This window comes from Pelobates fuscus, chromosome 4 (assembly GCF_036172605.1).
Source record: "Pelobates fuscus isolate aPelFus1 chromosome 4, aPelFus1.pri, whole genome shotgun sequence".
Taxonomy (NCBI): Eukaryota; Metazoa; Chordata; class Amphibia; order Anura; family Pelobatidae; genus Pelobates; species Pelobates fuscus.
Genome location: NC_086320.1, coordinates 296204848 through 296227820, shown reverse-complemented (window position 1 = coordinate 296227820; position 22973 = coordinate 296204848). Strand labels below are relative to the sequence as shown.

The following is a 22973-nucleotide window of genomic DNA, read 5'->3' as shown; positions in this document are numbered from 1 at the left end:
GCCATGACCCAGGGAGGATCTCTAACAGCCATCTGAGGAGTGGTCAGTGCAGTTATCACTAGGCTGTAATGTAAACACTGCATTTTCTCTGAAAAGACAGTGTTTACAGCAAAAAGCCTGAAGGTAATGATTCTACTCACCAGAACAAATTCAATAAGCTGTAGTTGTTCTGGTGACTATAGTGTCCCTTTAAGTCTTATATATTAACCTTTCAACTGTTTTGGAATTGTTACTGCCTTAGACCTAAAGGACCTTGGTTTGAATGCTGGTCAGACCACTTTGCCATAGGTGTCCCTGGACAAGACACCTCATAATATATAATAATAATATAGCTGACTTCCTTAAATCCTGGTAGTTTGCATGCTCACGTGAGCAGGTCCTTCTTTACCACTAAACATCCTCTTTCTATACTGTAATTGTAAACCAGAATATGCTGGATCTAAAATAAAAAATCATAACAATGTTGCTTTAAAGTGTTTACTAGGCCAGGATTTCCTGCTGCAGAATAATATTGAACAATTAAAGGAGCACTACAATGTTAGGAATACAAATGTGCTTTCCTAATGCTATAGTGCCCTTTAGGTGATGGAGCTCTCTCTGCCAAGGTTAAAAAGGTGAGTTTACTTGCCTTTTCTCCTTGGAAGAGGTGATCTCCGAAGTGCCGCTCTGCCTCTTTCACCTATAGGAAAGCATTGCGAGGCTAGTGCTCATGAGCACAATACATAGATTCAATGAGACAATCTGACTGAAATACTATTTCAGAGGAATCACTTCTAGTGGCTGTGAGTATGACATGACATCCATTTCACTTCATTAAGATGAAGAAGTGTGGGTGCCGATAGTGTTCCTTTAAGGAATCTTAGCTGTTCTTTTTTTTCATTCCTCTGTGTAGGTAAATCCAGGAAGTGTGTGAATAACAGGCATGTGCATGTGCAATCACAGCTGTCAATCCAAGTCCACAATGATACGGTCTGATTAAATTACTAGTTTAAACCTAGTTATTGGCCTGAAAGATTTTTATGGAAATTCAGCTGTTCCAATGGAGGAATAAGAGGGCGATATGATCCTTTATTGTGAATGTATCTTTTAAGCAGAAAGCTGCAAGCTCCGTGATATAAATCATTTTTTCAAGTTAAAATAACCTTTAGCAGTGTGCACTTCAACTAATAAAAGGGCAATTTTTCCAAACATGAAATAACTGGGTGAATTGCTGTACTTTAGTAAATATGGGGTGACAGACACATGGAAGGGCTTTAGAGGTGAAGGAGACACATGTAGGGACTGGGGAGGTGAATGAGACAGATGGAAGGGCTATGGGTAAATAAGACACATAGAAGGCTAGGGGGTTAAGAGATACATGGAGGGGGTGAGTGGGTTAATGAGACACATGGAGGGGCTGGGGGTGAATGAGACACATGAAGGAGCTGGGGTGAATGAGACACATTGAGGGGCTGGGGGTTTTATTAGACACATGGAATTTCTGGTGGGTGAATGAGACACATATATGGGGTGGGGGTAAATGAGACACATTGGGGTTGAGGAGACACATTGAGGGGCTGGGGGTTAATGAGAAACACATAGGTGCTGGGGGAAAGGACACAGAGGAGCTGGTGGGCACAAAGAGACACAGATGGGCTAAGGGGAAACAAAGACACAGGAGCTGGGGAGACAAAGACACACAGAAGGGCTGAGGGGGGACAAATAGAGGGTCTAGAGGGCACAACGAGACACACAGAGGAGCCTTTGAGGCACAAAGATACACACATAGGAGCTGAGGGGCACAAAGAGATAGACAGATGGGATGGAAGGACAAAGACACACAGAGGGGCTGAGGGAGGACAAATAGAGGGTCTAGAGGGCACAACGAGACACAGTGAGAGGCACAAAGAGACCCGTATATAGAGACCTCTGTATATAGAGGGAGCCATGTTACTCTGTATATAGAGAGGAGCCATGTTTACACTGTATATAGAGGGAGCCATGTTACTCTGTATATAGAGAGGAGCCATGTTTACACTGTATATAGAGGGAGCCATGTTACTCTGTTTATAGAGGGAGCCATGTTACTCTGTATATAGAGAGGAGTAGTGATGTACCGAACTGTTCGCTGGCAAATAGTTCCCGGCGAAAATAGCGTGTTCGCGTTCGCCACCACGGGCGAACACATGGGCGGTTCGATCCGCCCCCTATTCGTCATCATTGAGCAAACTTTGACCCTGTGCCTCACGGTCAGCAGACACATTCCAGCAAATTAGCAGCAGACCCTCCCTTCCACACCCTCCCACCTCCCTCCCAGCATCCATTTTAGATTCATTCTGACGCTGCATGCTTAGTGAGAGGAGGGAAAGTGTAGCTGCTGCTGATTAGATAGGGAAATTGATAGCTAGGCTAGGGTATTCAGTGTCCACTACAGTCCTGAAGGACTCATCTGATCTCTGCTGTAAGAACAGCACCCCAAAAAGCCCTTTTTAGGGCTAGAACATCAGTCTGCTTTTTTTTTTTTTGTGTGTAATGTAATTGCAGTTGCCTGCCTGCCAGCTTCTGTGTCAGGCTCACAGTGCATACTGTGCCCATTTGCCCAGTGCCACCACTCACTCACTGCTGGTGTCACAATAGCTTAAGCTTGCATTTAAAACCAAAAAAAGTTTTTCACTGTAATAGATTGAAGAAGAGCAGTTAGTTGTCTGCCAGCTTCTGTGTGAGGCTCAGTGGATACTGTGCCCATTTGCCCAGTGCCACCACTCATATCTGTTTTCACAATAGCTTATGCTTGACATTTGAAAATATTTTTTTTTTCACTGTAATAGATTGAATAGCAGTTAGTTGCCTGCCAGCTTCTGTGTCAGGCTCACAGTGGATACTGTGCCCATTTGCCCAGTCAGTGCCACCACTCATATCTGGTTTCTCTATAGCGTGCTTTTACAAAGAAAAACAGTTTTCCAGTGTAAGCTAATAGCAGTCAGTGTCCTTAAAGCGGGTGTGTCAGGCCTTCCTTCAGCGTGTGCCCTGCAGAACCCTGCCAGTGTACTTTGACAGTTGCCACTCATATCTGGTGTCTCTATAGCGTGCTTTTACAAAGAAAAAAAGTTTTCCAGTGTAAGCTGAGGACAGGTGTCAATCCATACCTGCCAAGTGACCCTATGTAAGGGGAACAATCCCTATTCTGCTCTGTGTCAGTGTGTATCAGGGTCTCTGAGGACAGGTGTCAATCCATATGTCAAGGTGTCAATATGTCATATGTCAGGTGTCAATCCATATCCATTGCGATTTAGGAATGTTAGGTGATTTCTGCCCTTTATGGATTAAAACCAGACTCTGCATCAACTGTGTAATTTTCCATGGGAGTTTTGCCATGGATCCCCCTCCGGCATGCCACAGTCAAGGTGTTAGTCCCCTTCAAACAACTTTTCCACCACTTTTGTAGCCAAAAACAGTCCCTGTGGGTTTTAAAATTCGCCTGCCCATTGAAGTCAATGGCGGTTCGCCCGGTTCGCGAACGTTTGCGGAAGTTCCCGTTCGCCAACCGAAATTTTTGTGTTCGCGACATCACTAGAGAGGAGCCATGTTTACACTGTATATAGAGGGAGCCATGTTTACACTGTATATAGAGGGAGCCATGTTACTCTGTATATAGAGAGAAGCCATGTTTACACTGTATATAGAGGGAGCCATGTTTACACTGTATATAGAGGGAGCCATGTTTACACTGTATATAGAGGGAGCCATGTTACTCTGTATATAGAGAGGAGCCATGTTTACACTGTATATAGAGGGAGCCATGTTTACACTGTATATAGAGGGAGCCATGTTACTCTGTATAGAGAGAGGAGCCATGTTTACACTGTATATAGAGGGAGCCATGTTTACACTGTATATAGAGGGAGCCATGTTAGTCTGTATATAGAGGGAGCCATGTTACTATCTGAGGTGATTAACTATCATTGGCCCTGGGATGTTTGTTAGTCTGGCCTGCATGGTTGTCTGGCATGAATAAAAGTAGCATGTTTCAACTATGTTAGTAGTTAGACTAGTTTGCAATAAAACATAGAAGACATCCTAGTATTAATCGTGATCAACCGCTCTCAGAGACTATGCATTGCGACATGTATATGATGTGAAAAGGTTAACTGTTATGACTGTCTATAGACGAAGTGGCTTTAGCTGCACCTTAAGGATCACCAGTCCGTGGGTGCTGTATCTCTGCGACTGCTATTCAGGAGCCATAGATTGCTGGGTATTGTTGCCAATGCTATTCAGGAGCCATAGATTGCTGGGTATTGTTGCCAATGCTATTCAGGAGCCATAGATTGCCGGGTATTGTTGCCAATGCTATTCGGTGGGTGAGTCCTGTAGCCTCCTGGACTGTTTGCGGTGCGTTAAACGGGGAGTTTGGTCTGTCACTGTGAAGCGGGCGTAACCTGTACATTACCTGATCGATACAACATCATACCTGATGTTTTAAAGCACGTTATACCAAACAATTTAGGAATGTTAGGTGATTTATGCCCTTTATGGATTAAAACCAGACTCTGCATCAACTATGTAATTTTCCATGGGAGTTTTGCCATGGATCCCCCTCCGGCATGCCACAGTCCAGGTGTTAGTCCCCTTAAAACAACTTCTCCATCACTATTGTGGCCAGAAAGAGTCCCTGTGGGTTTTAAAATTCGCCTGCCTATTGAAGTCTAAGGCTGGTTTGCCCGTTCGCGAACTTTGCGGAAGTTCGCGTTCGCCGACATCTCTAGTGTTTATCAGTGTCCCCTTTTATGTTAATAAAGATAATCTCCTCTACAGGAACTGTGATCCTTAGCAGTTAAATCATACTAGGTGATGTCATAAACATAACTGCTGCTGTAACTGCTTGAACATTCTATATCTCCTCAGTTATAACAGGCTCTGACAGAGCTTTACCTATATTCATGGTTCTCATGCTAACTCAGTAGCATACATATCTATGCCTCGCTTGGATGTGTTTGAAGACTTAGAGCTTGACTACCCCCAACCTCTCAGCAATGGGATGTTATATTGTGCACAGCTACTCATAAAACCATTAAGTAAAATGGTTGCTTCTTCAAAGAGGAATTTTTTTGCAATGGGTGGATTGCCAATAGGGAATGGAGGGAATTGACTAGTGTATATCTTAAATCCAGGTATCAGTATTACCTCTAAGTCTTTGTTTAATCTGCTTTTGTACTCTGCTTTCGTAATCTGTCTATCTATAGTTGCCTGCCTTTTCTCTATGTATGTCTGCCAAGTGAAATAGTTTAACTCTTCAATCTCATTTCTCTGTGACACAGCCCTCTCGTGGTTCTTCTATCTCCCTAACATTCATTCAGTGTCTCCTTTTACAATGACACCTCCTCTCCTCACCCTGTCTTGGTTGGAGTCCTTTAAAGTTCGGTTCTTGGTCCCCTTTTGTTCTCTCTTTATAGTGCCTTGCTTACAAACTCAATTTATTTGGATTCCGCTACCACCTCTATGCTGATGACACCCAGATATATCTCTTCTCCTGATCACTCCCCTGCTGTCCTACAACGTGTCACCAATTACCTTTCTTCCATCTCTAACTGAATGTAATTCCAGTTTCTGAAACTCAATTTCTCTAAAACGGAGTTTCCAATATTTCCTCCTCATAACACTAATCCTCCTCTTTCGCTTTCCCTGCAGGTTGATGGTACATGCCTCACCCTGTCCTTGCAAGCTTGCTATCTAGGTGTCATTTTTGATCATGGCCTCACCATTGCGCCTTATGTCCAGTCTGTTGCTAAAACCTTTCGATTCCACCTTAAAAGCATTGCCTGCGTCTGCCCCTTATGCAAGATGCTGCCAAAGAGCTTGTTTATGCTCTAGCAATCTATGTGATGAATGCTGCTGCCAGGCTCTCTCCTGTTGCTCCTATCACACTGCACCCCTATGTCGAGCCTTACACTGGCTTCCAGTACCCTTCAGGTGTCAATTCAAAATACGTACCTATGAAGCTCTAACCAACTCTAGCTACTGAACAGAAAATTCGGTCAATTTAATTTGCAAGCCCAATATTTGACCCTGGAACTTTCCAAAACATAAAACCTGTACATGGGTGGCACTGTTGTACAAACAGATACAAAGAGACACATGCAAAATGAACATTTTGCCACCCTGCCTCCTACCTTTGGGGTACTTCCCTGTGGTAAGGTCAGCTGGTTCAGGATGTTCGGAGTCAGAGGATATCCCAGGTTGCACTCTCCTCCTTGCGGTCTTCATCCCGCACAGCTCTTTGATAGTTGGGAGGAAGTGACCAGTTATGACTTCCTCCCAGCAATGACATCCTTAGAGGAGCCCGGTCCTGCTATTAAAGCGCTGCAGTGCAGACAGCAGCCCCAAAGACACATTGCCACCCGATGGCCCACCTCAGCCTGTGACTGTGTGTGTGTCCCCACTACTGCCATTGCAGCTGTGCACTCTCTTAAAGTATGCCAGTGGCCCACAGTTGCAGGGGCCAACACTGAAGCTGGGCCCCCTGGAGTTACACTGGCTGGGCTGCAAAGGTATTCCTTGTGGGACGCAAGTTTGAAATGTTTGGGTTAAAGGAACACTATAGGGTCATGAAGAAAAACTTGTTCTTTACCCTATAGCAGGTGTAGGCAACCTTTTAGAGATACTGTGCCAAAAAAAAAAAAATGATCTTGAAGTCCCTTGGTGTGCTGGTCCTTTCTTAAAATGGAGTTGTGTATGTTGACATTCTGTTTGTATCATTTATGGGTGCTGTAGTTGCTGTGTAGAGATTTATTTGTGCAATGTGGGCCGTTAGATTGTATATGTTCATGAGTAGTTTGTGTGTGTGGATGACATCACATTGTGTGTTTGGTGGTGTGTGCATGTTTGGAGCTGCTTGTGGTATTGCAAGTGAAAGGCTGCTTGTGTGCATGTTTGTGGATTGTCAGTGGTGTTGTGTTTGGACTATGTGTGTTTTTGTATGTGGGCGGTTTGAATTATTTGTATGGAGGTGAGGCTTACTTTGCAGTTTTGAGTCTAGCATTGTGGGTGGCTTCCATGGGGTCCAGTGGGGACCGGGCTGGCTAGGCACAGGTCAAAGGCAGAAGCTGCGATAGCTGCTTTTGGGCTGCTCTATTACAGGACAGATTCCAGTTCACAAGTGCTCGGTGGAAGTGATCTGTGATTGCCTACGCCTGCCCTATAGGGTTAAAAAACCCATAAACACCCCCTGTGTGGTCTTACCATTATTCCAGTCTGCTGCTGCTGGCACTGCCCCATATCTGCCTGCTTGGCTGACATCATTCCAAGTGATTCTCTAAGCCAACCACAATGTTTTCCCATAGGAAGCATTGGATTGGCGGAGATTGTCAAGGAAGCAGATCAGGGGAAGAGCCAGCACAAGTCAAACACAGCCCTGGCCAAACAGCATCTCTAGGTTGTAATGCAAACACTGCCTTTTTTTCTAAAAAAGACAGTGTTTACTGCAAAACCCCTTAAGGGACTGATTATACTTAGCAGAACAGATACAATAAGCTGTAGTTGTTATGGTGACCAGTGTCCCTTTAAGCGATGTCCTAAGCTAAGTTATGTGAGGTTTCAAATTATTATTTGTTCATTTTTTGCTTAATAGTCTTGAAGCACTTCACTTTTGTTGCACTTTTATTGGTTTTCACTTGTCAACGACTACACATTCTTTGTTCATACACATTTCATGCACACCTACACATTATTTTAATTATCCATATTTATTCTAACTTTCCTATTTACGTTTTTACAAGACTGAACACAACGCAAACCAATGAAAAAAATAAAATCAAGAAAAACATTGTTTAATGAAAGCCCAGGTACTGTGTTTTCTTCAAGCCTAAAACTGGTCATCTGCTAGTACATTTAACTTTTTCTATTTGGCACTGCTTGGATTTGAACACATGGTTTTACATATTTGATCAATAAATGTATAATAGTAGCTTGCAGATAAAGGGGAACTGCAGTCCAACACAGCTGCTGTGCCAGATGCTAACAAGTATGCTGCATTTAACATTTTCTGAATGTTAATAAATTTGGTAAAAAACCACCAATAGTGAATGTTTGAGCCCAAATTCCATTCATGTGCAAAACAAAGTGCCTGCTCAAGTACCCCACCCCCTTCCAAAGTAGCATTTCCCAGGCAGCCTGCATTGAATACAGTAAAGTGTTAGATGTGTTTAGGTACCAGCCATCACAGCACAAGTAACCAGGTGATATAGTGCATCAATTTTAAAATTTACTCTAGCCTCCAGGAATGACTGCTCCTCTGTAAACACACACCAAGTACCCCTTCACATATTAACTATGCTTGCCATCAAGTAGATTGTCTACTTTTACAGTTTTGTGGGTCAATTAAAATTATTTTTGTTCTACACGTTCATGCCTTGCATCGTTCTCTATGCCATCCTTGTAACTGATCAATGGTCGTCTTGCTGGTTCATAATTACAGTCATAATATAAGTTTCATGCAGACATATTAAACTGGTCTTCAACACAAAACACCAGGGCTGAACATTTCCACTTGCTAGTGGCCTTTGGACTTTAGCTCTGCTAATGCAATAGTCATACCAAAAAATATGCAACACGGCTGCCCTTCTAAAATAAGCCTCTAACCAACCAACCTCTGGCACTCCAAATATCTGTCAAGATACTTAGCCAGAGAGTACCAAATGGTTTGCAGTTGTGATGCAAGGCATTAGTGTTTCACAGTGCAAAATGTTTATGCCAGCCCATGTGTTCTCTCACTCTCAGAAAGCACATTAACAGGGTGTGCCACACAAGTATTGTACAAATGTTGAGGCTATAATACACACACAGATGATTGACATATGTAAACAAAAACAAATTGACACCAAAGTAGTTTTCTACTTTTTATTTGAAAGTAAGGTTTTCCAGTTTTTACTGCAGGTCTGGTCATGTCATTCCCCCCCAAATAATCTCAAAAATAAGTTTTACCTATACCAAAAAACAAAAAAACGACCCCAAAGGGCTATTAAATCTAATTATGCCAAACAGTGCCTGCCTTGACAGATGAGACAGGTATTTTCCAAATTAGCTCATTTTATCCTGGAACAGAAACAGGACACTTAACAAAAAACCTTTATCAAAATTTTATTTGCCTATAGTCAACAACATTCTCAAAACAGTTTTATGATCCAATAAAATAACAGAATCCCAGCATGGTCTAATATTGTCAGAACCCATTAACAAGTTCAACAAGGGTGCAGCTTCATGGTCTGTAAATTAAACACATTCGCAAAAAAGCTAAAAAAAAAAAAAAACAAACAAAAGAAAAAAGAAAAAGCAAAATAAAACAAAGGCATAAATGTTCATTTAGCAAACCTTTCCTTTGGAAGGTTTAACCAATTTTGATTGATTGTACTTTTCTACAAAACGTTACATTTTCTGTTCTTTTTATTCAATACTTGCTGTGGAAAAGTTCCACACTTTCTTGGATTATACCAAAAAAAAGGGTGGAAATATTTATTTCAATAGCTAAGAATATTTCAAGTCTGTATAGTTCCTAAAGGCAGAAAATGAAAACAGATCCACCCAAATGCTCAACCCGTTGTACATTTTAGTGCATTTTAATTGACAGAATTGTCAATTCTATTCAAAGGAAAACCCCCACACTAGAGCAGTCATAGAATGAATACAATAGAAATCATAAACTTACAAGGGGGAACCAAAAATAAATTGTCCAGAAACTCAAATTCTAGTGCAGATACCTTCTACTCTATTTCTGCCACAGTGGATTCCTGAATACTTGTCAACTTTTAATGAGTACAATATAATTTGTTTTAAATTTTACACACTGCACTTTTGGTTAAAATTGCGTATTTTGAAAGGCCTTCGACACCCACCTAAACTAATCACGCATCTGCCTAAACCACAGATTTAAGCCTCTGTAGGTGGAGTCACATTGTTGTCACGGTGAAGGACATTCGCTTAAATCAAAAACTTATTCCCAGTGCAGAATACATATGCTGCAACCTAAGGTTCAGTACTTACTGCCAAATGTCTTTAGGATACTTTATGGCTAGTCTGGCATGAAAGACTAAATTTTTTCAGTCAGATGGCCATTAATGTTGCTCTATAAAACAATTATACATTTGCAGTTGCATCCAAATACACTCACACCATTGACAAAAAAAAAAACAAAAAACCAAAAAACCCACAAACCAAAATGACTACCCTTTGTGCATTTTGCAGTCATGAAAATAAAAAGTTAAATTTAAAAAAAAAAAACTTGAAAGAAGAAATCTTTATTGTTTCAGAATTTCATGCTTCTCAGCCTACTGTTGTACTGTTGCTTTATTACTTTTTATATGCATTAGGATAGGTCATTGAGAGATGCCACAAAGTCCATTCAATGTTAGGCATCTTTGTTTGTTTTAAATTTTATTTCCAATATAAAAAAAAAAAAAAAAAAAAATTGTATCAAAAAAATTGACAAGTATGCATGTTCCAATTACCAAATTAAAGGGCTCTTTGGTGCAATCAGTCCAAATTGTCAGATGTGAAATTATTTCCCCTCCAAAAAACAAAACCAAATATGAGAAGAAAAAAAAAAAAAAAAAAAAAAGTGCTGTTATTCTTGGACAACAGCTCTGTCTGGCTTCACATTACAAATCTAAAACAGCTGTTCTTAAGCCAATATATATATATTTTGTAATCAGACATTGCCTGAAAATTTTGTACAATAATCTGGACCAAAGATGGTTCTGTACCCTCATGTCTCTGAGAAACATGAGTTCACCTAAAGGCAAAGACTGGTCATCTCATAGACCACTTCCTCCTGTGAGATCAGTTTATTTAAACCGTCTTCTTGATGGGTTTCTTGCCTTTCTTCAGCGTTAGCTTATTTTTAATGTATCCACGCTTCCTCTTAGATGTCTAAAAAGATGAAAACAATAGATTACACTAGGAGAGTAAACCAATTTTTATTTACAGCTTTTCAGAATTATCCATTGCGGCATTCAGATAAAAGTAAAATCTGAGACAAACTGAATTTTTTGTGCAGGAAACTGCAATAATTACCACTGTAGGGTTAAGGCACATGGGACATTGCACCCAGACCACTTTAATGAGCTGAGGTGGTCTGGGTGCCTATAGTGTCCCTTTAAGGTGTGATATAGCCCACGAAGAAGAGGAAGAGCTAGTAAACATTTGCAGGCCCTGCTCCTATATGTGCCTTTAAACCATCGGCCTAACCTGCTTTAAATTTATTAGTACCATTCTTATTCATTTTAACACACGCAAAACCAAATTATATATGCAAGAGACTTTTTCCCCCCTTTTCATATACAAGAACAAAGAAAAAAAAGACCTCTACAACTTACATTCTACACAAAACGTACCTTCTTGGATAAATACTTCTGCTTGGGTAGAATGTTGGTCACTCTAGGTTTGTGATCAAGCACCTCTCTATTTTCTAGCTGTTTGACTTTGTATATTCTAACAAGCCAATGTTCTGATGTGAAGGCTTCTTCTAAATGCTTGAATTTGATATCTTTATTCCCAATTTCAGCATTACGTGTGCGGTCAAAGCCAGGTGGGGTCCGAAAATCTAGCTGTAAAACAAACGTCAACTTAATTGTCTGGACACTGGAATGCAAAGTTTTTATATACATTTACAAAATCCTAGCATTCACTTCTCCAAATCACATGGTTTACCACAAAATACAAAATTATTCATGCATTCTCTCAATCACTGTTTTGGCTAGGCAGCACAATTTTTAGCCTGATACTTTATTTTAAACCACCCTTTTGTGGATATTCGCATTCCCTAGAAACAGTTTTCTTAAAGTTGGGGTGGGGAGGAATTGGCTTTTGTAGATTTGTGACCCTCTTCCTGCTCTTCCATAATTGTGGATACTTCAAATGAGTCTTCATTATTTTTGGATAACATACACAGATTTGAAGTGGATTGGGGGGAATCAGAATTAGAAAATAGGAAGAGTTGTAGGTTTCATTCTCAGATTATTCTTGAGTAAGACCATAGAGGTGGAGGGCTCTGGAATCTGAACCACATGCATTGGATATCCTACAAATGTTGTTGAAGGCTGGACTATAACCAACTGATGAATGAGGAAACGTCCCTCACTTCCCCTTTGTCCCTTGTCCTTAGATTACAAGAGTGTTTGACATAAATGAATGGGGTAGGTTAAGGTTATGCCCAAACATGTTTTGTTAGAATGGTTTGTCTCACTTGCCTATTATACAAAGCTGCAGAACAGGTTAGTCCAAAATGACAATTATCGATATATAGCACCGTTTCACCTCCCCCACTGCATTTTTAGGTCAAGGGCTGTAGAGCTTTTTGTAGCCTCAAGAAGGGGCTATGTACATCCTGAGCATCAGGTGTTTGGCCTTTTTCTACAAGTTTATCAACAATACTATATATACACACAGACACCAAGGAAACTTGTGGCCAGGTGGAATAGACCTCTCGAAAACCTCAGTTCCCTCACCTCATTCCTGAAAAGTGAGGTGTGTGCTTTCCAATCCAGAGGACAGAAAGCTAGTGCATTTGGGGGGGTTGTTCCCATTATAGAGGTTAGGAGGTTCTTAATCTTTAAATTACATTATGGTTTGTGAGCAGCTATCTAGGTCGGATACCCCCAACGTACTGCCTCTATCGAATGGGGAAAAGTAATTACTTGTTAGTATACTGGCAGTTGACAAACAGAATGTTAGATCGTTCGATCTGCATGCTGATACTATCTATGTCTTATTAGTCTATCATTGCACAATGAAACAAATAATATAATGTGAATAAAACAAGCAAAGACTACAATGCAATTAACTCCGTATAGGCTCAGTATAAATTCATGTGATAATGTGATCTGCTGCATGAGCAAAATTAGAAACTGAATTCATAGATCTGACTTTTCATGCTATTCATGGTATTTCAGAATTGTATTCATCATTTTAAGATGCATTCTAAGCAACATAACCAAAACACGAACTGTAATGGTTCTAGTGCCAGAAGTCTATAGTAATGTCCCACAAGGAGTAATCAAACGTTTTTTTTTTTAAATTTGGCAAATAACTGGGTCTCCTTGGGCATGCATGGTTGTCCTCTTTAATTAGAAGTGGTTTTATTTCACTCTTGGTATATCAATTTTGTGCAACTTTTCACAACATTCAGAGAGATGAATGAGGTGTCAGGATAATGACAAAACAGTCCATAGACTGACTAGGCATGGATTTCAGATTACAGCAAATTTGAACACTGCAACTTGCAGGTAAACACTGATACTGTAAGATCAGATACCAGAGCACTCAGGAACAGCTGTCTACCAGCATTTCCAGAATTGTGAAGTCTCTCACCCCCACCAACCAAACTAAATGAGGGGTTATATATTTATGTAGAGTCTAAAAAGGCAGACTATTTGTCTTAAAAACAAAAAAACAAATGCCAGTGATCAAGTGTGTGCAGTAAATGAAGGAAATTACTGGGGAACAAATACATAGTAAATATTGTTCTCATCACAAAGGAGATAAGTTATAAGGCAGAAATAAAAAAAATAAAAAAATTTGCTACTGACCTGCATTTCACCAAAGCGATAATATGACATTTTATACATGAGGCAATTGAGTAAAGTTGGAGATCCAGCCTTATCAACTCTAAATTCTCCTTGTGGTGTAAAGTAGTCACTTTCCTAAAAGATAAACAATTTACCAGAGATCAGAAATGTTATGCTTGGCAAACTTTGAAATGCAGAAAATAAAATGTAAATACATATTATACAGGTTATAAAAATGTAAACTACGGTTTTAAACTCTATGAATGCCAGAGGTATTACCTGGATACATGTTTGGCACATAATCCGTAGAGTTAAAGAACACTAGAAGTACAATAACCACTACAGTGCGCTGTAGTGGTAATGCTGCCAAGAGTGCCCTTGCGTTACCGCCCCCATGTTAGTAAACAAATTGTCAATAATGCGACTTCTTACCGGCGGTCCACCAGGCACCACACCTGCCTCCTCACAGCCAGAAGCTTATGTTGTAAGTCTTTGCTAGGTCTCCGAATCGGAAGTCCTGCAGAGCATCAGCTAATCACTCTCCACCAATAAGAAGTCCTGCACTGTCATGCTTGGCTCAGTGAAGAGAACTTTCGATTGTGAAGAGGCAGGAAGTAGCGCTCCAGGTGAGAAGTCAAACAAATAGATAAAAGTAATTTACAATTTGAAAAGTGTAGAGAATGGTCTTACCCGGATATCTTTTGGATGCTCTCCTTCTGCTATTCTAACCATCCAAAGAAACTTATTGATATCATCTCCAGAGTAGCCAATTACACCGCCGAAGATAATCAATACATAATCTACATCCAAGCTTCGCATGATTTCATATGCAGCCGTTTCATTAGAAGACATTGCTTTTCCAACCTGCAAGGAAATAGAAAGTGCATGCATACTTGCTTGAGCTTATTAAAATAAAAGATACAAATAGCATAGGCATGCTTAGCTGAGTGGAGCTAACTAGATTATCCTACAAAAAGATTCTGGATAGATGTCTGGAGCGGCTTGCACACCAACTGGATTCAGGTAAGTTGGAAAGCATTAAGGCACTATACCCAACAGTGGGGCTACTGTGGATATGGTGTTTAAATGGTGTTCCTTTAACCCTGAAGGTGAATTTAACAGGCAAATAAAAATATACTGCATAACCATACTACTGTGCAAAGAGCACACAGGTCATAAATAGTATATAGCATTACATAACAACCGACAAACCAGGACTTTAAACAAGAATCCACACAACAGAATTAACTATGGTTAGCAAATTATGTAAGGGAAACAGAAAATTAGATTTTTTCCCCCCATTCTCACCAGTGCTATATGACTATTATTCCACGTGTTGTTGTCAACTAAAGTCGTCCGATTAGCCATTCCTGCTATTTGGTAACCATAATCCCACCATGACATAACACGGGCATGTTCATCTGTGTTTTGTCTTAACCAGTAGTATGCCTCTCTGAAGTCATCCAAGATATTTCGTGTTCTGAAATAAAAAACAATGGTGTGGAATCAATTAAAGTGATTACTCGCAACAAGTTACACACTTCATTATCGTGACAATGGCTTGAAAACAATATTTTATTAATTGAATCATCAAATTGAAAGAGGGATATGAGCACTAAACACATACATACATATATATCACACACACGTTCTAAAATCAGAGGGCTAAGCAGATGGCAAAAAACGTAATGGTGAGAATTCAGGGTCAAGGTTACCATAAGCCCAAATGACACTATATAGACCGAAAAAGCCATGCAAGAAATGACAATATATTGAGTTAATTATTGTTAAGACAGTTCTCTCTTTAAACGTTAAGAAGTACTAACAAAAATTACTAAACTAATTGATTGACAAAATGCAACACATTAGTAAATGCAAAATTGCATGTACCCAGAAACGAATAGTGAAATTGCATATCATTAAAGTGGGAAGAAATCCTTGACCTTGTGATAAAATGTAAAAATGCCATAAACCAATGCATGCACAAGATTACACCCCTTTCAGGTGAGGCATTTAATGGAATGTGGTTTTCGCTGTCCCACATTATTCAGAGTGTCAGGTGATGTGTTTGGAAAGCCAGAACTGATTAAGTACAAACACTAATGCCTCGTTTCCACTGAGCAGATCGGTTCGGGTTGGTACAGTTTGGAAGGTTTAGAATGGACTAGCCCATTCTGGTGAGCGTTTCCATTGCAAGTCAGACCTTCAGGGCCATGCAGGGTTTAGAAAAAATGCTCTTCCTGTCCACCAATCAATGGATTGTATAGTAGCTCCGGCCTAACCGAACCGTTCCATTTTCTATGGCCCTACATCTGAAGCAGGACCCTGAATGGATCGGTACGGTTCGCTTATATGGATCACTTTCATAATGGAAACACCCAAAATAGCGAACCGTACCGTACCGAACCGATCCGCTCAGTGGAAACGAGGCATAAATATGCTGTGTCATTTAATCAAGGCATTATAACGATATATGTTATAAAGACCAAGTTAAATAGGAATGTATGAATTTCTTACCCATCATGATTGTAAGACGCCAATACCACACTGGGGCTGGAGTAGGCATTGCTCGTTACCCATGTGCAATGTACAGCAAACATCATTAACAGCATGAGCATCAACATTGTGACTATGCTTTTAATGTTTGGACCAAGGCCTTCTTCTGTTTTCTCCTGCTCAGACACATGCTTTCTCACCTTTCCTGCCTAAATGGAGAGATAAAGAAAATAGGTTATTCAAGTAAACCAATTCTTAATTGTATCAATTTGAAGGCAAAGTTTCAGGCTCAACTGTTTTACATCATTCACATTAGGAGAATATATTGTACCCTAATGTATGGCACAACTGTATGCACAAATAGATTTTAACACATTATACTTATAATACTAGTAATTTACACTGCTTTCAGTTTTTGTCACTGTGTTTTCAGAGTATTCTGCAGACAGCAATTGGCTTGTCTGTTTTGAACACTGGTAGCTGCTTGCACTGGGAGGAATTTAACCCCTTAATGACAGATGATGGAAATATTCCGTCATGATTCCCTTTTATTCCAGAAGTTGTGTCCTTAAGGGGTTAAAGGACAATTACCATCAAATGTTTATTTCTCCTTTTTTAAATTGAAATGTTATCATCATAAAAATAAATTTACATAAAAAAAAAAAAAAAGTGGGGGGCGGAGCAGAGCAGCCAGGCTGAACAGACGTGCCGAGACAGCTCCTGAGCCAAATCGTCTTTTTATGGAGTAAAACCCGTGCAACTCGGCCCGTCCAACTCAGCTCTTAACAAGCGGGGGACACCCAGGCGAATAACCAGATACCAAAAAACGAGCAGTTCGACAGCCGGGTGCCCCGATCCAACTGAGGCCTGCTGACGCACCGCACGGCACCAACATACGGCCTGCTCACACAGGCAGCGCGGGATAGACGGCCGCTCTCCCGCCGCCTTCATATCTGGCTGATTTACTGCTTAGCCCACGTCCGTCCCCCTATGGACTGGTGGGGGTCATCCCGGTCCACATCACACAGGGCCACAAGCTCCCACAAACTCCTGCGATCGCAAACAACCCGCAACTGGCAACCAAAATGGCGGCCACCATCCACGCTCCGGGGCCTACACTCACCAAGTCTCCACAAGTGAGACCAATAAGTGGGATACCCTATGAGAACAGTATAAATGCAGCATTTGACCAATTGTGGGAGCGGCTATGGGCCACGCTGGCACAGATCCAAACAGCCAGAACAGCCGTGCGACAGCCCAGCACCCCCCCTGCACATAAACCAGCTCTGAAAAGCACCACGGAGCCACTAAATGAGAAGAAGCGGGAGAGAAGAGTGAGGGCTACCACCCGACCCTTAGGCTGCAGACCACGCATCAGACACCACCTACCTGGTCCTCGACACAAGCGGAGAACCCACACGCAGGGCCCACCGCTGCTCAAACTAAAGAGATACACCTAGGGGGGGCTACCGTCGGCCGGCTAGCGCACTACAAGCAGGGGAACAGAGGCGGAGGCCTCAAACCGTCCGGATGCAAATCTGACCAGGGGGCGCACTCAGCTCCACAAAGCAAATCTGACAAGCAGCGGAGACCACCAACAGTTCCTAAAGCGGCACCTACATCGGCAAAACTGATGAAGCAGCAGAACCACCTGAAGGTTGCCACCCACCACAATCCGCTCAACACCCACTATGAGACTAGCACACAACAAAGATCAGGAGCCAAGACAGGGGATGGGGTGAACTCCTAACAAGGTTATGCCTGGGCATTTCAGTGACTACCATGCTTTTATTACACTGACCGATCCGCCCCGGCCCTTGCCTGAACAGTCTGTGCCAAATCACCTGCTCATTTGACTTCCTTTGCAACTCTGATGGTACCGAAGGGTCGGGGCGTTCTACCCGACCTGAACAGCAAAGCTTAATGCTTAACTGTTATTGTTTCACCACACTCACCCCACAATCTACCAGGCACGCCTGATTGGGCTCAAGCGCCATGCCACCGGCATACTGACAACAGCCTAGGCCTGCCTACACTACCGTGTCCCTAGCTTAAGCCACCCGGTGGAGCGGAGATTAGCCTCAACACTCGACACACTAGCCCAGCAAAATACAAGCAGGGTACACCATCAACCAGTAATACACATCTTAGAAAACTAACTTCCATTGTAAAGCCTGACAGCTGACCAGTACCCACCTCAAGCTTTTGAACCAGCAATGTTACACACAAAACTTACACATAGGCTTCTGATAATAGAGCAGATCCCTCATATAAACATAAAAATGTGCAAGCATTAACATGTACCCCACTGTAATACTTGTTATTGAAAGTATGTGGATTGCCGTTGGGGTACCACATACACGTTGTGATATCTTTATGCACTGCAAAAATAAAGAATAAAAAATAAAATAAAAAAAAAGTCGAAGTGACCTCAGTGACACTACTTTATATGGATACCTTTGTTTTGATTGGTTGTTTATTTTTGGTGCTACATGGAGGTGCAGTAAAGAAAGAATTAAAATATTTGCCTCCTGTCATTCAAAGTAACATTTTGTCATTGAGAGCAAGAATAATCTACAATTATGTTGAAATATCATGTCAACATGTGATGCTATACATTTGATAGCCAAATGTTTTCCTTATGTGGGAATCATGACAATGGAACATGGGAATCTAATGTAATGTAGCTGGAGAGAAGCTCTAGTACCAGCTAACTAATTAAGGACAACATTTATAAAAAACAAATGCATGCAGATAAAACGATCAAAAGGAAAAAAAAAAAAACCCTAAAACTCCAAACAAATACATGGTTTTGCAGTTTTATAATAAAAAAAATAATAATAAGTCAAGACATTCCCTGGCAGCCTTTTGGCAGACTGGTACCAACAACACTACACTTACACAACAGCAGGCAATCTAGCATTAATCCTGCTGGGAGACAACCATCATGGAAAATAATCTGGCATTCAAAACTATAATTGTATAATCAAACAGTTACCCCGTACTTGAAATCCACAGTCAAAGTTTCATTTTGTAAAGTATCAAACAACGTTTTAAAAATAATAGAAAACGCAGACATTAAACAAGGCTGGCTAGCTCAATTGCAAAATTGTAAATTCAATAGAGAAATTAAATGCAAGCCAACATTTTTAAATACTTTTAACAGTAATCAAAAATTGATAATTTTCTTTATGAAAAGACTAAGTATCCATAATCCCAAAAGAAATCAGAGATAAAATGATGAACTATTTTCACCAATGTCACAAATTTGTAGATAATTCGATCAGTTTCATATAAGTTTTACCATTTAATTTGTATATTGCGCTACTGAAATCCCAGCAAACATACTGCATAGTAGGCCTACACAAGAGAAGAGATACTTTTCAGTGGACTGTGAACACATCTGAAATCCCACATGTGGCATTATAGGGGTGTGAAACCAACAGAGGCAATCATTTCACAGGTCTTTGAAAAGAGCATAAAACACAACCTTAAATATTAAACTACTATACACTTGCTAACAATTTTGATATCAAAACAAACGTGTCATTGCATGGGATATGAGCAGAGTTGACAAAGTTCAAAATCTGGAAGATTTAAAATGTGCATTGGAAGTAGATCTTATCAATTCATACAGTATAAAAAAAACAAAAATTAATGCAAGGGGCGTGGCTAACTGAGCAGCAAGCAAGACGTGTTTATGTGGAGCTCATGCTCAAAGAACCCAAAGACGACCTAAAACACCACGAAAATACAGCACTGGGACCCCAAAACCAAGCTGCAACCAGCACTGAAACCCCCCCACAGAGAGATGAGGCGAAAAAACGAAACGCTCGCCTGCCCGGAGGGCTCCTATCTGCCCGATCAGGCGATCCTTCGAACGGCCACAACAGCCTAAAATGGTGCCTAGTAGGCCTCGAAGCGCCAGTGACTCAGACACATCTATGGAGGAAGAAAATCCCCCGGCCATATACCCCACCACCGCAGTATACAGGTCAGAAGAATCAGACTTAGACGACTCACCCTCCACAAAAGGCGAAATTAAAAAGCGGCTACTGGACTTGAAGGAGATGTGGAAGTCCGACCTAGCTGGCGTGCAGACAGAGGTGGCTGGCATTACTAGCGTGAATAACCACCACATAAGAGTCTTTTAATGAACTCCCATTCAGGGCCCTGATGGAACGGCGGAGGTTTATGGCAATTACCCGCCTACTGCGAGACAGGGGCATTATATATCGCTGGGGGGCAGCGGGCACACTAGTAGTACCACACAAAGACACAGTCTTAACGCTGTCTGCAGAGGAAGACCCTGCAAGATTTCTACAGGACCTACAGCTGCCACAACAGGTACCTCTGGATCAGGGGAGCTGCAAGACTCAGAATACATGGAAGAGGACCTAGAGAGCGGTGCCGGAATGGAGAAGAAACGGGGAAGCAGAGACCACAAAACCCCCCATAGACCTGCCAGAGCAAAAGACTGTTACCCACACACCTACTACCGGAGTCTGGACACAGCCCTACGCAACACAGGCCCACACTGGACTTGAAACCTATAGGACGTTCCTTTTCATTTAATTTGTTCTCGTTTGATATCTTTTCTTGTTTTAATTAACCTCATTCTATAAGCAAGTTGACCGATAAGCTAAGTACTGCCCCCTCAGTGACGGAAACACCATTCCCACTAGCTCGCACATAGAGCCCTAATCTGCACCGCAAGGATTGACAGGTAGTGCAGGGGATCAACCACGGTAAGGCGGGCAGGGGGGAAAGGAGATACGGCGCAAACCCAGGGGAAGGACTACCAGTAGAGAAGAAGAGTGGATTTGACTTAAGGGCATACAGGCAAACGGGGTACCCACAGAGATCGCATACTCAGCAGAGTTACTCAGGCGATATACAGAGCACAACTCGACTATTAGAAAGGGATACACCCGGGTCCCCATACACAGGACAGCCCAAGGCCCCCACAAAATTCCCAGCAGGATACCTGCTTAAACTCGGAACTGCCACCCACACGCGAACCAGGCAGGTAAGGCACATGGGACAGACCAGGAACCTGAGAGGGATCAACCAACCTGGGGCGAGGACAATCAGAAATGTCAGAGGAAATAGACTGGCAGGACAGAGACGGTCCCAGAGCACCAATACAGCGGGCAACTATGTGCTAGAGAATAAATATAGAGACACTGAATGCAGACAGAGGGGAAGCCCCATAGCTCATGACACAATCACCATCCCTACCACACACCTATAACTTCTTATCTATATTTTTGACTTAAATTAATTTTTATGTTACTGAAAATTGAGACGATATTTATCTTATAAAACTGTGGCATATTTGACAACTGTTGATTTTACCGTTTTGCTGCCACAATACAAATAAAGAATAATAAAAAAAAAAAAAAAAAAAAAAGTATAATTCAGAAGGATTCACTGGACACTGTAGGCACTATTTATGCTTCATCTCATTAAATTATAGTGTTTGGAATCCCCCTGTGATATAATTTCATTCAGCTTTAATTTAGCATTAAAACCTGAAAATATTAAAAACTGTTTAGGTAATTTCCTCCCTCCCTCCCCCCCCATGTTGTTCTGACTAATGAGGAAGTAAGAGCAGAACACAAATGGGTGCAATGGGCAACTTTGATTGGTTGAGCATGTCAGCTGACTGCTTTTAGATTATTAGAGCTTTAACTGACAGTATGAATGGTATGACTACAAGGAAGTGTATAATCTCTGCCTTAGCCACACCTCCAGAAGAGCTAGACTATGGGTGGCCAAAAACCCTTAGTGTTAAAACAGAGGGACTGAATGGAGGGACAGTGCCTGGGGACTCTAAGCACTATAACCAATTCAAATAGATGAAATGGTTATAATGAGTACAGTGTGTCCTTTTAAATTCCTGAGCAGTAAAAGGGTCAAACTAACACTGTTTAAGGCATTTTCAATGTAGAAGTGCAGCAAATATAAAACCCACTGAATAGCGTTTAACTATACCTTATCGTAGAGGGTTCCAGAATTCCTTTTGTCATCCTCATCACTGCTGTCTTCGATTGGTGGATTTTCTCTTTTCATATCATCCCCCAGGTAATGCTCAAAAACATTAGAGAACGCGATGGCAGACAGCATACAGACCACAGGTGTCAAGGTCAGCATCAAACGAACCATAACACCAGCAAAGTACACTGCGCTAATTGCATACAGGGCAACTGTGGAGACAAATGGCAGCCCACATATTTAGACATTTCATTAACAAGACAATGAATATGAGCTAGTCAACTATTCCACCAATTCCTACTTTTACATAACTTATAAACACCTAATGAATTGTGAATACACGACAATTATGTTCTCTAACAAATTTTCAGCAAATACAGATGAAGCAGCTATTTTAGTAATGAAAGTCTGTTCTTGAAGCCAGGAGTGTATTAGAATAATTTGCGTTGGTAGCATATGTAACCCAAAAGGATTCCAGGTAAACTAAGGAATTAATAAACAGAGGTTTGCGATTACAAAAAAAGGCCACTGCACTGTGATTTACAGTTAACAGATGACATGGCTTTTAGACGCAATTGCAGTAATGTATTTTAGTAACAGCCAAGTAGGCTCCTTTTAACAAGCACTCACATGCACAGATCGATCAACTGCAATAGATGGGGGTTTGTGTGGAAGATTGAAACGCTATTAAATTGTTATAAAAAAGATTCCAGAACATCGTGTCTCTTACCGTTTCCCTTTTTTTTCTGCATGCATCGCCCCCTGTTGTCTTGCTACATTCCACATTACTGCATATATTTTTTTCCCTTTATTTTGAAATTTTGTTGTTCTATTGTAGTGCGTTCACTACTATTAAACCAATTGTGCTCGTTTGTAAGGCATCAGATAACACATGTAACCATGAGTTCAGTAGTCAAACTCTGAGTCTGTTATAGGTTTTACTTG

The 22973-nt window shown here is 41.2% G+C and overlaps 1 protein-coding gene across 1 annotated transcript in view; it reads right to left on the bottom strand.

Annotated features, from left to right (window-relative positions):
- Positions 1 to 8860: 8860 nt before the first annotated feature.
- The window catches only part of STT3B (STT3 oligosaccharyltransferase complex catalytic subunit B), a 95321-nt gene continuing 81208 nt past the window's right edge, over positions 8861 to 22973 (bottom strand). Inside the window, exons 10-16 of the mRNA XM_063452216.1 lie at positions 22029 to 22240; positions 16053 to 16240; positions 14844 to 15015; positions 14226 to 14399; positions 13557 to 13670; positions 11364 to 11576; positions 8861 to 10899 (exon numbers count right to left, since the gene is read on the bottom strand). Coding sequence (XP_063308286.1) covers positions 10819 to 10899; positions 11364 to 11576; positions 13557 to 13670; positions 14226 to 14399; positions 14844 to 15015; positions 16053 to 16240; positions 22029 to 22240 — 1154 coding nt within the window. The 3' untranslated portion in view covers positions 8861 to 10818. The remainder of the gene's footprint in view (positions 10900 to 11363; positions 11577 to 13556; positions 13671 to 14225; positions 14400 to 14843; positions 15016 to 16052; positions 16241 to 22028; positions 22241 to 22973) is intronic.